The 16,063-nt window shown below is 44.6% G+C and overlaps 1 protein-coding gene across 2 annotated transcripts; it reads right to left on the bottom strand.

Moving 5' to 3' along the window:
- Positions 1-305: 305 nt before the first annotated feature.
- LOC311270785 (uncharacterized protein) lies at positions 306-8,551 on the bottom strand. 2 transcript variants are annotated; one of them, XM_084375944.1, is made up of 3 exons: positions 8,323-8,551; positions 3,990-4,609; positions 306-3,910 (listed from the first exon to the last, which is right to left on the bottom strand). In XM_084375944.1, exons 2-3 carry the CDS (start codon positions 4,565-4,567, stop codon positions 2,989-2,991), a joined length of 1,500 nt encoding a protein of 499 aa, XP_084232070.1. In that variant the 5' UTR covers positions 4,568-4,609; positions 8,323-8,551; the 3' UTR covers positions 306-2,988. The 2 variants fall into 2 exon arrangements, with proteins under 2 accessions (XP_084232070.1, XP_084232071.1); XM_084375945.1 differs by lacking the exon at positions 8,323-8,551 and adding an exon at positions 6,790-6,874.
- Between the last annotated feature and the right edge of the window lie 7,512 nt (positions 8,552-16,063).

Below are 16,063 nucleotides of genomic sequence, written 5' to 3'. Positions count from 1 at the left end.
CTGGCTGAAGGTCATCGTGTTAGTGGTTGTGTTGAACATCACAGAGACACTGAGGATCATTTACAACATGTGCTTATTAAGTAGTTTGATTAATAACAATAAATCAGTTTTAATTTTCAGACATGAACTGAGAAAAGTTCAGTCCCACATTAATCTGACAAACATTAAACTGATGTAAACCGACAACACGAAGTGTCTGTAAGGAGCACGAGGCAGATCGTAAAATGTTTTCATGTCCTCTCTGGGCAACTTCAGGGTTCACACTGCCTTCTTCAAGTTGACTGAGTGAAGACACCGAGAGGAAACTTGTTTTAAAGGTTTATTACAAAACGCAAGACAAAACATGTCCACTGGGTTTTTATTCTATTGGCAAACACGATACAATGACGAACAACCTTCTATCTGCAGGTGAAGCTTCGCTGGAACCACGAAGAACCAAAGAGGAAACAAACCAACACAACATGGATCCAACAGAGGCCCGGAACTGAGAACACAAACCAGAAGGAGGAGGAGGAGGAGGAAGAAGAAGAGGAGGAGCAGCAGGAGGAGGAGGAGGGGCAGCAGGAGGAAGAAGAGGAGGAGGAGCAGCAGGAGGAGGAGGAGGAGATCTTTTGATTTTCTACGGGAGGTTGGTAGTGCGACTGTCAGCCGCCTACACACATTTATAAATAGGTCACCATTAAATTAAATTAAATCCAATTCACACAGTAAAATGTTATTCACAAACTCAAAGTGTTGCCCGCCGCCTGACGGCTCGACAAACAGGAAACAGAACGTGGGGGTGGGGGGGTGTTTGGCTGAAGCTGCTCCGTCTGTCGTCCATGTTTGATCCAAGATGCCCGTCAGAGTCTTTAGCCAATCAGCTGCTTCAGGATCAATACTTAAACTCCACCAACAGACTCAGACATCACAAACTCTTCTGATCATACAATCCAATAAATTGATCAATAAATGATGATTGACTGTTTTTTGTCTTTTCAATCGACCAATAAAGATAACTTTGAATTTCTGTTTGTTTGTTTGTTTGTTGGTCCAGATTCTACTTGAAATCCTCCGAACTGTCACATCATCTGTTTTTACTTCACAGAACTCTTGAACAAACTGATGTGGAGGCTTTTACTGTGAAAGAACTGGTCGTCGTCTGTCGGAGTCACTTCCTGTCGGCTGCAGTTGAGGATGACGATGCTGAACGTTGAAGGTGGCGGTGGTGTTTTTGTTTTTTTCCCATTGTGAATCACATTAAATACCATTAATATTTATATATTACAACATTGTTCCAAATTCATAAATAAGTAGTGCAGTTTCCCCGTCGACCTCCAAACACGACCGCTCGCCGCTAAAACAAGAAATCCAGACATCAGACGCTGCAGACCGGTCAGCAAACACACACACAGCTGAAAAACTACAAATATGGCCGACTAGCTGCAGGTTATAGTCTTCATGCAAACGATAAAGTGGAGGAACGCCAGCTCTGACCAATCAGATCGTCTGCTCAGATTTCACATTTTAACCTTTAAAACATCAAACAGTCAACCAATCAGAACGCGCTGATAAGAACTTCAGCCAATCAGAATCACTCTGAGCAAAACCAGAAAGGAACTGGGCGTTGACGTCGCTGAGGAAAGAAAACAAATGTTGAGACGAGCGGAGGGACCACATCAGACCTGAACCAGACCTGGACCGGATCAGACCTGGACCACATCAGTCCTGAACCAGACCTGGACCAGATCAGACCTGGACCACATCAGTCCTGAACCAGACCTGGACCAGATCAGACCTGGACCACATCAGACCTGTACGGAGGTTTACTAATGACAAAACTGACGTGTTACTTTTGTCATTTTTATTGATGAACAGATTTTTGTTCTGAAATGATTTTTCGGACTGAATCGATCAACAAGAAATTGTTGTTGTTTATCGTCAAACACTTCCTGTGTTCAGCTTCTAGACTTATTTTCTTCTCACAGTAACTGAGCATCTTTGAGTTTTGGATCCCTGATGGAAATAATCATCAGTTGTCTCGATATGATTCAGACGTCATGTGAAGTAAAAATGTTATTTTAGTTTTGGATTTCTGTCAAAAAATCTTTACAATAACTAAAACGTCGAATGAAATTTAAATTAAATTATTAGAATTTGGAAAAAAATAAATAAAAAGGGTTTATTCTGTAAGGCTTAAAGAAAGACTATTGATCTGATTGGAGGAACAGAGGGGCGGGGTTTGTTTGAATATCTGATGTTCGCTCTCTGACGCCGATTTACTTGGTTTATTTTGTTGTTCTGTTGTTTTTGTCGTTATTAAACTTCCGTCTCAGCACTCTGAATATTTTTCATGTAATATTAAACTGAATCTGCAGGTTTATTTGTTCTGACTCTTTTCTGCAGAGACTCAGTTTCCCACAATGCTCTGCTGCGGAGGTCTGACAGGTCCCGAGGCATATGGGAAATATGGTGGCAGGTGGGCATGGCCTGGCTGTAGCTCCCAGTTCTCTCCCCAGGTGGTTGATGGGAAATGGAGTGTAGAGAGGGCAGAATGAAGCGAACAGCGTCCGTGTGACACCTGACAGACAGGTGTGGGAGGGGCGGGGCCTGTGGAGGAGGGGTGAGACAGGGGTGGGGCTGTGGGGTAACACTTTAAATCTAATCCCATCCTTAAGAGCAATTAGCTAACGGTCAGTCATGACCATATATGGATATGACCATATTTGGAGGTCCCCCCACCACACGACCATATATGGATGTCCTGCTGCTATCTACACCAGAGAAGAATCAGTTCCAGTTCTTGAAACCTGGACAAACAAACTGCCGTGAGCGGCCCAGAATCTGACTCCAACTGGTCCAGAACTGGTGGTGTACTGGTCCAGAACTTTCATATATAACAACTTTCCAGACTGGTCCCAAACCAGTCCAGAACCAGTCAGTGCTGATTCAGAACCACCTCAGAACAGGTCCAGAACCAGTCCAAACCCAGCCCAGAGCCGGGTGATTTCACTCCGAGTCGGACTCCAGTGGAGCGGTCTCGTCTAAGACGACCCTCTTCCGGCGCTTGGCGGCGGCGGCCTGCGCCCGCTGCTCCTCCTCCATGTGGGCCTTCTTATGGCGGGAGAAGCTGGACGAGTGCATGAAGGTCTTGTTGCAGGCGGCGCAGGTGTAGGTCTTGGTCTTGGCGGCGGGGAGTCCAGTCTTGATGTGAAGCTGCTTCTGGTGCTGCTGCAGCTTGGCTCGCCCGCCACCATCCATCGCCCTGTGGGTCTGCTGGTGCCGCGCCAGGCTGGAGGCGTGGCTGAAGCGCTTCCCGCACTGGCTGCAGCCGTGACGACCTGCCCCTCCCCCTCCCCCTCCCCCTCCTCCCTCCTCATCTTCCTCGGAGATGGCGGAGCTCCGTTTGCCGGGCCGTCCCCCCCGACGACGGCGGTTCTTCTTGCAGAGAGTGTAGAAGTTGGGCTTGTCACGGGAGCAGAGCTTGAGGCGAATCTTGAGGTCGGACGAGGTCTCGCCCAGGTTCTCTTTGCCAGGCGTGTAGTTGTCCAGCAGCTCCTTAACGTGGGTCACCTGGTGTTTGGACAGCTGCGTGGATGTCCTGAAGCTCATGTCGCACTGCGGGCAGGCGTAGAACTTATCGCTGCCACCACCGACGCCCTGACTCTGAATGATGGCGGTTGCCACGTGCTGCTGCTGCTGCTGCCTCTGCTGCTGCCGCTTGGTCTTCTTGTTCTTGCCGCCGGCCTTCAGCGAGTGGCGCAGAGCGGCCATGTTGGGACTGAGGGTGACGTCCTTGGGGAGGCCTTTTCCTTTCTTGTGGATGAGGCGGTGGCGCGACAGGCTGGAGCTGTGGTTAAACTCCTTCCCACAGATGTTGCAGGGGTGGATCCGCCGCTTCCCGTGCAGTCGCAGGTGACTGCCGAGCATCCTGACAACGACAACAAACAATAAACAAAAGAAACAAAACAGAAAACTGAGTGAGAGCAGTTGTTTATCTGAGTACCGACCTGCTGCCTTTGAAGCTCATCCCACAGTGAGGACAGGTGTAGCGCGCCTCCTGATGGGTCGGCTCCAGCGCCCGTTTGGTGGGCGGCACCGCCCCGCCGCTCTTGCCTGTGTGCGTTTGCTGGTGGCGGTACAGGCTGGAGGCGTGGCTGTAACACTTCCCGCAGTAGGTGCAGCGGTACTGACGCTCGTCGGGCTCAAAGTCAGCTTGGTCAGAGTCGACCTCGCCGTCCAACTGGCTGCTCCCCGCCTCCACCAGCACCTCCTGCTCCTCCTCGGTGTCCTCCTCATCCTCGTCAGAGTCTGTCTTTATCTCCACACTCTGCTCCGTCACCTCACAGGGGTACACCTCCTCATAGGGAGCGAAGAAGGCCTCGTCCGTCTCGATCTTCAGCTGGTCAGCCGTCAGGTCTGATGGGTCGTCCGAATCCTTCTTCACGCAGGAGATGGTGAACTTGGAGCCGACCTCCGCCCACTTCACCACGTACTCGATGGGCTGCGTGTCCAGCTCCACCGTGATGAAGTCTGCACCCAGGGCGTCCGACTCCGACACCGCCAGCTCCGTCTCCGAGTCCTCCATCCTGAACCGGGGCCGCGCTGAGGAAGAGGAGCTGCTACAGGCCTGAAGAGGAGGAGGAGAAGGAGAAGACGAAGGAGAGAGAGGCAGGAGGAGGAGAGGGGCAGGAGGAGGAGAGGAGAGAGAGGCAGGAGGAGGAGAGAGAGGCAGGAGGAGGAGAGGAGAGAGAGGCAGGAGGAGGAGAGAGAGGCAGGAGGAGAAGAGGAGAGAGAGGCAGGAGGAGGAGAGGAGAGAGAGGCAGGAGGAGAAGAGAAGAGAGAGGCAGGAGGAGAAGAGGAGAGAGAGGCAGGAGGAGGAGAGAGAGGATGGAGGCAGGAGGATTAATTGATGATGAAATTTTCTGGCAAATAAACTGAAACAGATGTTGACATCAGCAGTCAACAGGAGGTCAAACGGAACAAATGTCATTTACATTATTTCTATATGACATAATAAACATTTGTATCTGTTCACAGCAACATTAATAGACCAATTAGTCGATTAATTGATCAGTCCAACAGAAGATAATTCAGAAATTACTTTAAGAATTTAAGGTATTTTTTTAATCAGAAACAAAAATATCAGTTTCATGTCTGTGAACTGAATGTTTCAGTTTTCTGATGTTTTAGAATAAAATTATTGATTCGATCGAGTCGATCTCGTTTCTCACGGGAAGAAGCTCCACACGTTTCTTCTGGTTTCCTCTCAGCTGATCTTTACATGATCAATTCAATCAATATTATTTAATCTGTTACAAACACTTCAGGCTGAAGTTGTGAAATCACTCCAAGCATTAAAATATTAATCATTAAATATTAAATGCACCATAACATTTAGAAGGAAAACATCAGAACACTTGATTTGTCTCAATTTATTGTTGGTTTATAGATTTTAAGACAATAATGAGGTGAAGGTGACGTCTTCACACTGAGTTCACTGGAAACACATCAGAGAGGCCGTTTGACTCGTTCTGCTTAACCAATAACTGAAATCATTCAATATCAATATAGTTTTTGACAGTGATGAATCATTGATGTGCTGTCTGATCTCAATATTAATCACCAATAATGACCCGATCAGTCACTGATCAATCCTCTGTCAGATTTCTTTCTCAGTGAACTGAATCTGATTGGACATTTGAAGCCGTCTCACTGGACGGTTGGACAGTTTCCTGTTTTCTGATCAATAATCAAAGTGGTTGTTTGTCACAGCCCTAATTATTATCGATCTGTCCTGATCAAATCATATACAAAGTGACACCATAGAAGAAGAAATCAACACTGCCCACCACCATCATCACCCAGAGCTAATATTTACTGATTGATCAATCACAGCTGATTAATCAATAGCCTTTGTTTCCTGCCACAGTGAACTGATCATACATTTAATATCAGTTTATAGGCTGATTGATCAACAGATTATTAATAATCATTATTGATCAAACAGGACATGAATGTTGATGTGTTATCAATAATTAGACATCAGAGAACAGGTCAGACTGAGGATCAGTGATGTCACAGTCAATATAAACACAGGTGACCTCTGACCTCCTGTCAGCCCAAACATCATTTTATATTAAGTCATTACTTTGCTTCGTGACGTCACGTGAGCTCCGTCATACTGAAGCTGTTGCCACAGTGACGTGAAGATCGTCATCAGGCTGCTCTCTGACACTTTGCCTCTTTATTTTAACCCGCCGAACTCCATTCAAATATCTGCCATTTTTACTGTCTGCACGCCGGCCGGGAGCCTCGGCCCGGTGACAGACGGATCCATAAAACGACTGTTGAGACTGAAATCCATCAGATAAAACTGGCAGCATCAGACTCACACCCAGTGTCAACGTATATGACAGATGTCGTCATTACCGCCGCCGGTACCTGTCAGGGAACCTCCGGCGGAGGGCGGCTGCTGGCAGGGTATCCATTATTTAAGATGACATTTCTTTCATATTTATAATTCATTGGTTGATTATCTGACTGCCGAAATTATCACAAAACGCTTTTATTGTGTAAAATGTCTTAAATCCTTTTAAAATGTATTTTCTGTTCGTTGCACGATGGAGGTTTTAAATGATGGAGTTTTTGAGTGGAGTTCCGGGGCTCGGCCGGGCTCAGTGTCAGTGATGAGGAAGCAGAGGAGGGATCTCTGCCCTGAACGTTAACTGTCAAAATAAAAGATCAACCCGCGGAACAAACGACGCGGACCGGATTCAGCCGTCAAACGGCTCTGATTCTGTTACTCACCGGGCGTTCGGCGGCGGCACAGCGGCGTAAACGATAAAATTTTACCGGTGGAGACGGTCACAATAAACAGGAAGCAGGGGACGTGGACACAAAGCATTGTGGGAAAGGATTAAATGGTTGTAAAGAACGGAAGTACGGCGGCTCGTCCTTCAAAATAAAACCAATAATTTAAATAAAATGTCAAAAAAATAAAATACACTCGTTCATGCAGTTAACTGAAATGTAAAATAAAGACCTATAAAACGGTTAAAATGAGCTCAATGTATTTTCTATTAAGAGCCAAAATAACTCAACTATATTTGTGTCAATGAAAGTCTGTGGCTGATACATTATAATTATATAATACTGATGAATACTGCTGTCAGTGCTGGCACAAACAGATTAGATAACTTTAATACAGGTAACTGCTCAGATGCATTTTCACAGTCTGAATTTGAAGCTCATCAGTTTGTTAAATAAATATTATAAAAATAAATATTAATATTATAAGGAGCCAGTCAGATTTGTTCTGTTTGTCAGGAGGAGGAACAGAAACATCTCAGTTACATCAGAAGAATATCTGCACATACTGATGAGTGTCGAAGCTCCGAGGGAACATTCATCTCTGCTGTCCGGGAGGGATTTTATTTTGGAGTTTGTTAAAGGAAGTGGATTTGTGCTGATTCTGTGGAGCTTCACAGACTTCTGTCCCCATCAGTCTGTCTGTCTGTCTGTCATCACACAGTCTGCCTCTATTATTATTGTTATTATTATTATTATTATTAAATCACAGGAGGTGACGCTGCAGACCTACGACACATATCTACTATAACTCTGACACCAGTGTGTAGTACTCTGATTACTTCTGTTTACTGTCCAGTTCTCTCACATCCTTCACTGTCAGAACCTTTTCTGTGTGATTTTGTCTCTTCAGCTTTAATATGATGTAACTGTGGTTCTCTGTGGTGATGGTTGTCTCTGGTGGCTCTGACTCTGTCTGTCCAGTCAGGTCTTGTTTTATCTTCTGTGATCGATATAAACTGATGAGCAGAGTGTGGGCACAGCTGCTGATTGTTTTACATGTAATAACTATATTAATGAAGATGATGATGATGATGATGATGGCTGTAATAATTGACACGGTAGTCGGCAGAAGGCCTGTATGAAGCACTGACTCATATTCTGACCTCCTCTCTCACATCATCATGTCTCTGTTGAACATGTCCTGTCTCCTTCTACTGATGAAGATGGGCTCACAGAGGAGGAGGAGGAGGAGGAGGAGGAGAGGATGAAGAGGAGCAGAGCAGTAAATATTCAGGCCTCCGCAGCAGCGTCACTGTCTCTAACCGTCCTGTAGCGGCTTTGTTCCGGTTCTGTTCCGGTATTTTTCACCTTTTTGATGTGAACATCTGCTGAGACTCCAGCTGATGTCGAGTCACAGCACACACACACACACACACACACACACACACACACACACACACACACACACACACCGCCCCGTCGCCTTTTACCGCCCAAATCACGCAGCTCATCTTGAACACCAACACTTACTGTTTGACCCGGAACGGTCCCGTTAGTCCCGGTTGGGCCCTCGCTGAGAATCTGGCTCGGTTCTGTAGCCGCACCTCTGTCACATCCCAGCCGGAGAGCAGCGGCAGCCTGTCGGCTAGCAACCGTTGCTGCGACGTCCCTGACGCGGAGCGAAGCGGCAGGGAACGACGCGGAGCGGCACGGAGCGGCAGGTCGCCAGTCAGAGTCTATGGACCGCAGCGGCAAAGAGGCGGCACGCGGCGGACCGTCCGGATCCTCTCTGCTCTGTGATTGGTTGAGCTGCTGCGCAGCCTGCTCGGTGCATCGAATCTGATTGGCTGACGGAATGAAAACCCGCAAACTCTGCCCCCAAATGTCGCGAGGTGTCGTGAAGCTTCAGAACGGGTTCTGATTGGACAGAGACCGAGCGGTTTCAAACTAAGTTCGTGTTTTTATGATAATTTCTGTATTTTTGAGTGAAATCTTTGTGCAGAATGTGTGAAATCAGTGTTTGTTCATCTCTGTGGAGTTTTACTGAAGAATAACAGATAAATAACGTTCTGTCAGGACATGTTGAACTCCAATGAAAAAACAAGGATTTTAAGATAATCTCTTCTCTTACATCTACTCTGTACACGACCAGTGATCATGTCACACATATTTATAATCCTTATAGTCTTCTGGTTAATTCGGCACTAAAATAAACAAACTACTCTGCGAATCAATCTGGCAAAAATCCAACGTTGTATAATTCAGTGGCGGTGCAGCCTGTTTCCCGCCCTTCACTGACCCGTTTGAAGACGATGGAAAATGTCGATTTGAGAATGGAAGTTCATTATTGTCCTTGAGCGTGTGTGACGATTGTGTTTGTGTTTTCAGCAGAAACTCGTGGTCTTCATTTAACCACAGACAGACAGCAGCTCATTACAGAGACACAAACAGACAATCATAAAAATTTTAAACATTTTATTATTAATCATAAACATTGTCTATAGAGAATGCAGATCAGACAGAGGGGATCAAACACTGTCAGAAATCAACAAATAAATGTTTAACAGGCTGCAAATTAAAGGTTTTAATATATCTCCACTTTTTAGAATATGGGATTCATGTATGACTTGCAAGTATAAATCAGTGATATAGTATTGATCTGCTTTGGTACAAGGGGCATTAAAAAAGCAGAACAAATATAAGGAAATACTCAGAATCAATATATCTGCAGATTAATGTGCAGAAATCAAAAGGTATGAGATGGAGACAGGTGTCAGATGCTTTAGTCATAACTGGAGTGAGAACGGTCTCTATAACTACCAGGTTATTATGGGATATTAACTTTTTGGACTTAAAAACAGGCCGATATATTTTATTGCGTCTGTTCTCATCAGCGCCCCCTGGCGGCCACGCCCCGAAATCTACCAGCTACGTGCCTACGTCAAGGTCAAGTGACGCGTCACGTATTGACCTGTGAGCGTGTTGTCGTGATGGAGCAGCTGTTCACCTGATGGCGCGAAACAGAAACACGTTTTTCATTATTTTGGGGGCAACAGAACAAAAAAACATTCGGCGAGAGTGAGTCTGTGCCGTCCCCACAGTCTGATGCCAGGGAGCGGATCAACCGCCAGGCTAAAGTCGAGCCTATCCAGGCTAACGTCAAGGCTACATCGAGGCTAACAGCTAACGTCAAGGCTACATCGAGGCTAACAGCTAACGTCAAGGCTACATCGAGGCTAACGGCTAACGTCAAGGCTACATCGAGGCTAACAGCTAACGTCAAGGCTACATCGGGGCTAACGGCTAACGTCAAGGCTACATCGAGGCTAACGGCTAACACCCAGGCTAACGTCGCAGGTCAACCCGCTAACGTTCCGGTTCAGAGGCGGCGCATCAACCAAGCAGCTTCAGTTTTCCTGGAGGGACATTTTAAAGACGCCAGAGCGTGACTCAGACTGGTTCATGAAGACGCCTCAGCTCAGATGATTTAACTAAGTGAGAAGTCTGAGCTCACAGTGACGCCATTTTGAAACTGTCGTTGATCAGAGCGCAGCTACATGTGGAGCAGCTGGTGTTCAGGTCGGGCCTTCCCGGGTGGTGCTGTTCACACTGACACCATGGACCAGGATCAGTTCCATGAGTCTGACTGTGGTCTGTGACGTCATGGTGCAGTCTCCACAGTACAGACGGATCATCACCTCCACCCTGCTCCGTCTGAACACCTGGTGGCGCTGACGTGTCTCTGCTGCATGTTCATGGTGATGTTGGACAGTCTGGACCTGATGTCCTCATGAGGACGTTCATCAGTGCTGCAGAGACAGAAGGTAAGACATCTCTGCTGTGAAGCTTCTGGACACTGAGCTGTGGGGTCGTGTGTGTGTGTGTGTGTGTGTGTGTGTGTGTGTGTGTGGACTGATATCTGATGTTTCGGACTGATTTACATTAAACTGGTCACACTGCGTTCAGCTCCGGGCTCAAGTGGGCTAACTCTGACTTTATCCCAGGTGTTGCTGGCGCTGCTCCGGAGCAGGTTGGCCCTGACTTTGTGGGGACTAAAGTAATCAGAGTAGTAACACAGCTGGGGTAGTAGAGGTGCAGTGAGTCAGTCAGCCCTGAACCCAGGTTAACAGTGTGTGAGTGAAAAGGGGCTAAGTTATCATATAGAATAATATTAATAAATAATAATATAAATAATATGGAATAAACAGTGTGAAAATCCTTTTAGTGTCAGAACGTTGAACAACCAGTGATGGATTGTAACTAAGTACAGTTTACTCAAGTACAATTTTCAGGTATATTACATGAGAATTTTAATTTTCTGCCACTTTATTCTTCCTCTCCACTTCAGTCAATCACTCTTTATTTGTATAATCACTTCACAACAAAAGTCATAATGACGCTCTACTGCACTGAACTGCATGTGTGGTTCTGTCCCAGCACTGATGTTGTAGCCCAACAGTCTCCTGCAGGAGAACGGCTGGTTTGTTCTCAGGAGAACATCAGAAACTATTCGAAGTTGTTACAGAAGGAGTCGTAACAGTTAAATGTTGCTTGGTGATATTTGTCTGTTGGACTGTGTGGCGGTTCTTCTACCATCACTGCTTGAAGCCCCTCGTGTTTTGAGCAGATCTTTGTGTGAGAGGAAGCTGCACGTTTTTACCTGATCAGCAATGTGACAGAAAAATCACTGATGATGATAAATGCTGAATATCTGTTCTGATAATCAGTTAAAAAAAAATATATATAAAAACACTGTAACAGAACAGACTGTAACAGACAGACTGGCAATTTCACTGATTGGCACCAAACTTTGCACACAGCATCTGTGGACCCTCCTGACAAAAACTTATTAAAAGAATTGTGATAGTCCAAAGAACGCCCAAAATATGAAACTACAATTTCCTGCACATTGTGGTCAAACAGACAGTCTTCCATATCTTGGTGAAATACGGTCCCATTACCACCAAACTTTTGCTAATTGTGTTGCATGGCCCGGTGACAGTTTCTGCAAAATTTGGTGCCAGTCGGCCAACAGGTGGCGCTTTTATTGCTAAATGACCAAAAAACCGCTTCACTGCCTTCACTTTTGATTGTAAATTCAGGCTTTCTCCAACAGACGGCAGTGCTGCCTTGCTAATGGATACAAACCTCTGTTTAAGAGTGTGTAGGGTCACACAGTGTAGGTGTCTCATTATTTGTTCTTCATGTAGTTTGCAGGGAGTTCTTCGAACTTCAGCGTACATTATTTACTACAGGCAGGAGAAGCCCACTCAAACACGGACAGTTAAGACGTGTACACAATAATTGGGCAATGGGGCCGAGTAAGCAGCACGCCCCAACACGCGTGGACTGTGAGGGCCCGTTCATCGCTGCTTGCAGCTTTAATTTTTATTAATTTTTATTAATTTTTATTAGCAAATATTAGCATTTTAGCTCAATAGCTTCCAGGTCATGTGATCAATTGACTCAAAATCAGTGTGGGATCATGTGACTACACTGGCTGCATGAGATACGCCTCTTGTTTTTACATTTGACATCTTTTCATATTTTTTATTAATTTTTATTATTTTTTATTAATTTTTGTATGTAAATATTAGCATGTTAGCTCAATAGCTTCCAGGTCATGTGACCAATTGACTCAAAATCAGTGTGGGATCATGTAACTACACTGGCTGCATGAGTCATGGGTCACCAGATTTGGCCCGTAGCTCGTTACACACGAGTACGTTAATTCGATACTACAACTGCCCTCATGTGCAGCACGATAGCTCAGTAGCGCCCCCTAACGCCCCTTATGGCTTTTCCCATTAAGTTTTTTTCATTTCTATGCCTCGTACTTTATTACAGATTTAACGCCACAGACTTCACACTCACTAAATATCATCCTCAGACCTTGATGATGACACCTTGTCAAAAGCTTTTGCCTCCGATAAACATATGTATCATGACCAGACGCACAAAATACCCCTCGGCACCGAAACCCTCAGTCCAACAGGAAGTCGGCCACTTTGGTTCACAGCGGCCATTTTGTCAAACTTGAAGCCCCGCCTCCTACATGCACATACACTAACGAATTTCGGCACGCATAAGTATCGTGACCAAACGCACAAAAAAGCCTCTTGGACCCACAACCTCAGTCCAACGGGAAGTTTGCCATTTTGGTTCAAAGTTGAGATGTTGCCGCCATTTCCACCCATTTCCATGGCTCGTACTTTAATTAACTTGCCCTACAGATTTAACGCCACAGACTTCACACTCACTAAGACTCATCCTCATACCTTGATGATGAAGAGTTGTAAAAAGCCTTCGCCTACGTTATTCCTGGTGGGCATGACAGTCTGAACTGTCAATGCTTGGCCACTGTAAGAGCAACGTCAATGTGTGGTGTGTGTTGGACACAAACTGTCCACTAGGTGGCTACGTTGTGTTGTGGGTCAGCCTGATATCAATCAATCAGACGCCATTTATATCGCACATTTAATACAAATACAATGTAGCACAAAGAGCTTCACACAATTAAAGCAAGCACAACAAAACAGAAGTGAAACCAAAAGACACACACACACACACACACACTTTCTCTCACACAACACATACATGCATTTCTGACAGAAGCTCACTGAGGCGCTATCTTTCGCTCAGCTATGTGCTGTGACGACAAACATCATCCAGTTTACATGACATTCACAGGCTGTTTTCTCCAAATCACACATTACAACATGACATATAACTGATGGGTGAGCTCTCGGGCCACATAGTGGACAGACTCGCCCTCTGCGTCTGCCCTCCGACGGCGCCACGGCCCGACGTACGTGGGGGGGCGAGGGCCCGTTCATCGCTGCTTGCAGCTTTAATTATTATTATTATTATTATTATTATTATTATTATTATTATTTCTTTAGTCTGACAGCTGAAGTTACTGTTTAAGATATTTATATTTATATATGAAGTATCCAACAGTAGTGAAGTAGTAAAATAATGTAATACTTTAAGTAATACTTTAGTACTTTTACTTCAGTGAAACCATGAACGAAGGACATTTTCTACATGATTATTTTATATTGAGTTTAAACTCATCTGAACAAAGACAAAGAAGCTGTTTGTTGATCCGCTGATCGTCACAGACACAATGTGTTTGTGTCACTTTGAGGCTGATTTCACTTTAAAAACAGGAAGAAAAGGAAAAAAAACTCCAAAAAACATTAAAACTGGAAATGAATCTGAAAGTAAAACACAGAAAAGTTCCAACTGGAAATCCTGAAAACTTCAGTTTTCTGTTCAAAGAGAAACAAAAAGTTCAGTTAATCATTTCTAGATGTTTTTAATCTCCGTTCTTTTAACAGAAAATAATCCAGATTAATGAAATAATAAATGAATAAATCCAAGCACTTGACACAGCTGAGTATAAACATCCAACCAGGTCACCTGCTGTCTGTTCAAACACAGCTGAGTCCACAGCGCCGTGTTGTCCTGATGGCCCTGAAGTACACAAACACAGCTGTGGGAACTCACCTGAGTCTCTGCAGGTCAAAGGTCACGACTGTCTGCAGGCTGGAACCAAACCAGTGAACCCATGTTGAGGCCAAACTGATGGAGTTAAAGGAGCAGTCTGTCAGATTTAAATAAAGTTTCAATATTTCAAACTGAGCTAACGTCATGATCAGAGTGAAGAAACAACAGTGATGATGTCACAGACATCGACTGAAGTTAGCATCTATTAGCAATCTATTTAAATATAAATCTTGGTCAAATTACTTCAATTTATCAGTGTATCAGTGCTTTTTCAACATTTCGAAGAGATTTTAAAAACACCGCAGTAACCGTGATCATTTTGGTCACTTTTACCGCGGTGTGAAATTTTCATACCATTACGTCCCTAAGTACGTGAACATTTTGCTGTTGTTTTTTTTCAGGAGATTTTTATTCATGTGTGAAACTGATTTTGCAGGAAAAAAAAGTTTTGTATAAGTCTCTTCTGTCAGCAGCTGCAGTCAGAGTTCAGTTCTCCAGGGAAGAAATCCTGGAAGAAAAATCTTTGTGTTTTTTTCATGCCTGAAACTAAGTGAAAAACAAATTGAGAAGATATATATATCATGTAAATATAAATAAATAAATAATTAAATAAATAAACGTGGGAAACCAAGTTGTTGTTTTTTTTTCAGAATGTGAACATTTTTTGAGGAAAAAGAACTTTTCACACCTGGAAAACATTCTGCTCAAAAATAAAACTCCTGAAATATTTTTGAAAACGTGTTTTCACAGATGAAAATAATAATAAATGAACTCTGTGAAACTTTTCCACCTGGGGTCCGTTTCACAAAGCAGGTTTAGTGAAAACTCTGAGTCTGTTAACCCTGAAATGAGGTAAACGAGTTTTCCGTTTCACAAAGGGAGGTAACTCAACCCAGAGAAAGAGGGGAAACTCCAGCCTGTTTCACAGAGAGAGGTAACTTAAGCTCTCGGTCAGTTACCATGGTAACATACTCTATGAACCTTACCTGGTCGGGACCAGGTTTTTCTCAACAAACCTCGAGTTTCTCTCTGTCTCCGCCTCTTTCAGCCACATGGTATTTGATTTCCTCATTCATTCAGTCAGCAGGCGAGTTTTGGTGTAATATAGTTCTGCCGTCTGTTTTTTGAGAAAATCATTGCAAAAATCAGTCGGTAGGCGACATTAGAAGTTATATTAGGTGGCGGCTATTTTCACTACCATGGCATGTCCTTTTGATGATGTCCCCCCATGAGATTATGCCGAGGTCTTTCCTGTTATAACAATGTTTTCATGTTTCATCTTAAGCTGCTGCAGAGTGCGCTTCTCCCCCGCGGGATTGCACCTAAATGAAATAAATTGGCCCCAGGTCATAAACTCCAGAGAGAAAACAGTTCAGATCACCAGAAAAATCACTCTACATTTGCCGCTCAGGGCTTCCGTAGTTACGCTTCAGTCGATCAGAAGAAATGTTGATTATTTTGAGTCGATCAGTTTATTGATTAATCTGTGGAGAGCAGCAGAGCTGCAGACTTCTGCGACTACAAGTGACGACAAGAAACTCGACTGACTTGAGACCTGACCTGGACGTGTTGACCAGACTGTGACTTGTTGACATGTCAGTAGAGACTCTGTCTCTGATCAATGAAGTGATCAGAGTTCAGTTCAGTGATCCCCTGTGAGTGTAAACTGTCCTCAGGTCAGTTCAGTTCTCAGGATCATCACATGGATCATCTGTCTGTGTTAAAGATCTTTGACCTGCACACTCACCTGAACCTGCCG

Source organism: Pagrus pagrus, assembly GCF_965226575.1.
Source record: "Pagrus pagrus genome assembly, chromosome: 15".
NCBI classification, from domain to species: Eukaryota; Metazoa; Chordata; class Actinopteri; order Spariformes; family Sparidae; genus Pagrus; species Pagrus pagrus.
The sequence above is the reverse complement of the archived record's forward strand: the minus strand, read 5'-3'. Positions and strand labels throughout refer to the sequence as shown.

Bases quoted from the DNA above. Each gene is read 5' to 3' on its own strand.
- LOC311270785 (XM_084375944.1), bottom strand. From the start codon at position 4,567: ATGGAGGACTCGGAGACGGAGCTGGCGGTGTCGGAGTCGGACGCCCTG. The intron at 3,911-3,989 runs GTCGGTACTCAG...TGTCGTTGTCAG, and splicing joins ATGAGCTTCAAAGGCAGCAG to GATGCTCGGCAGTCACCTGC.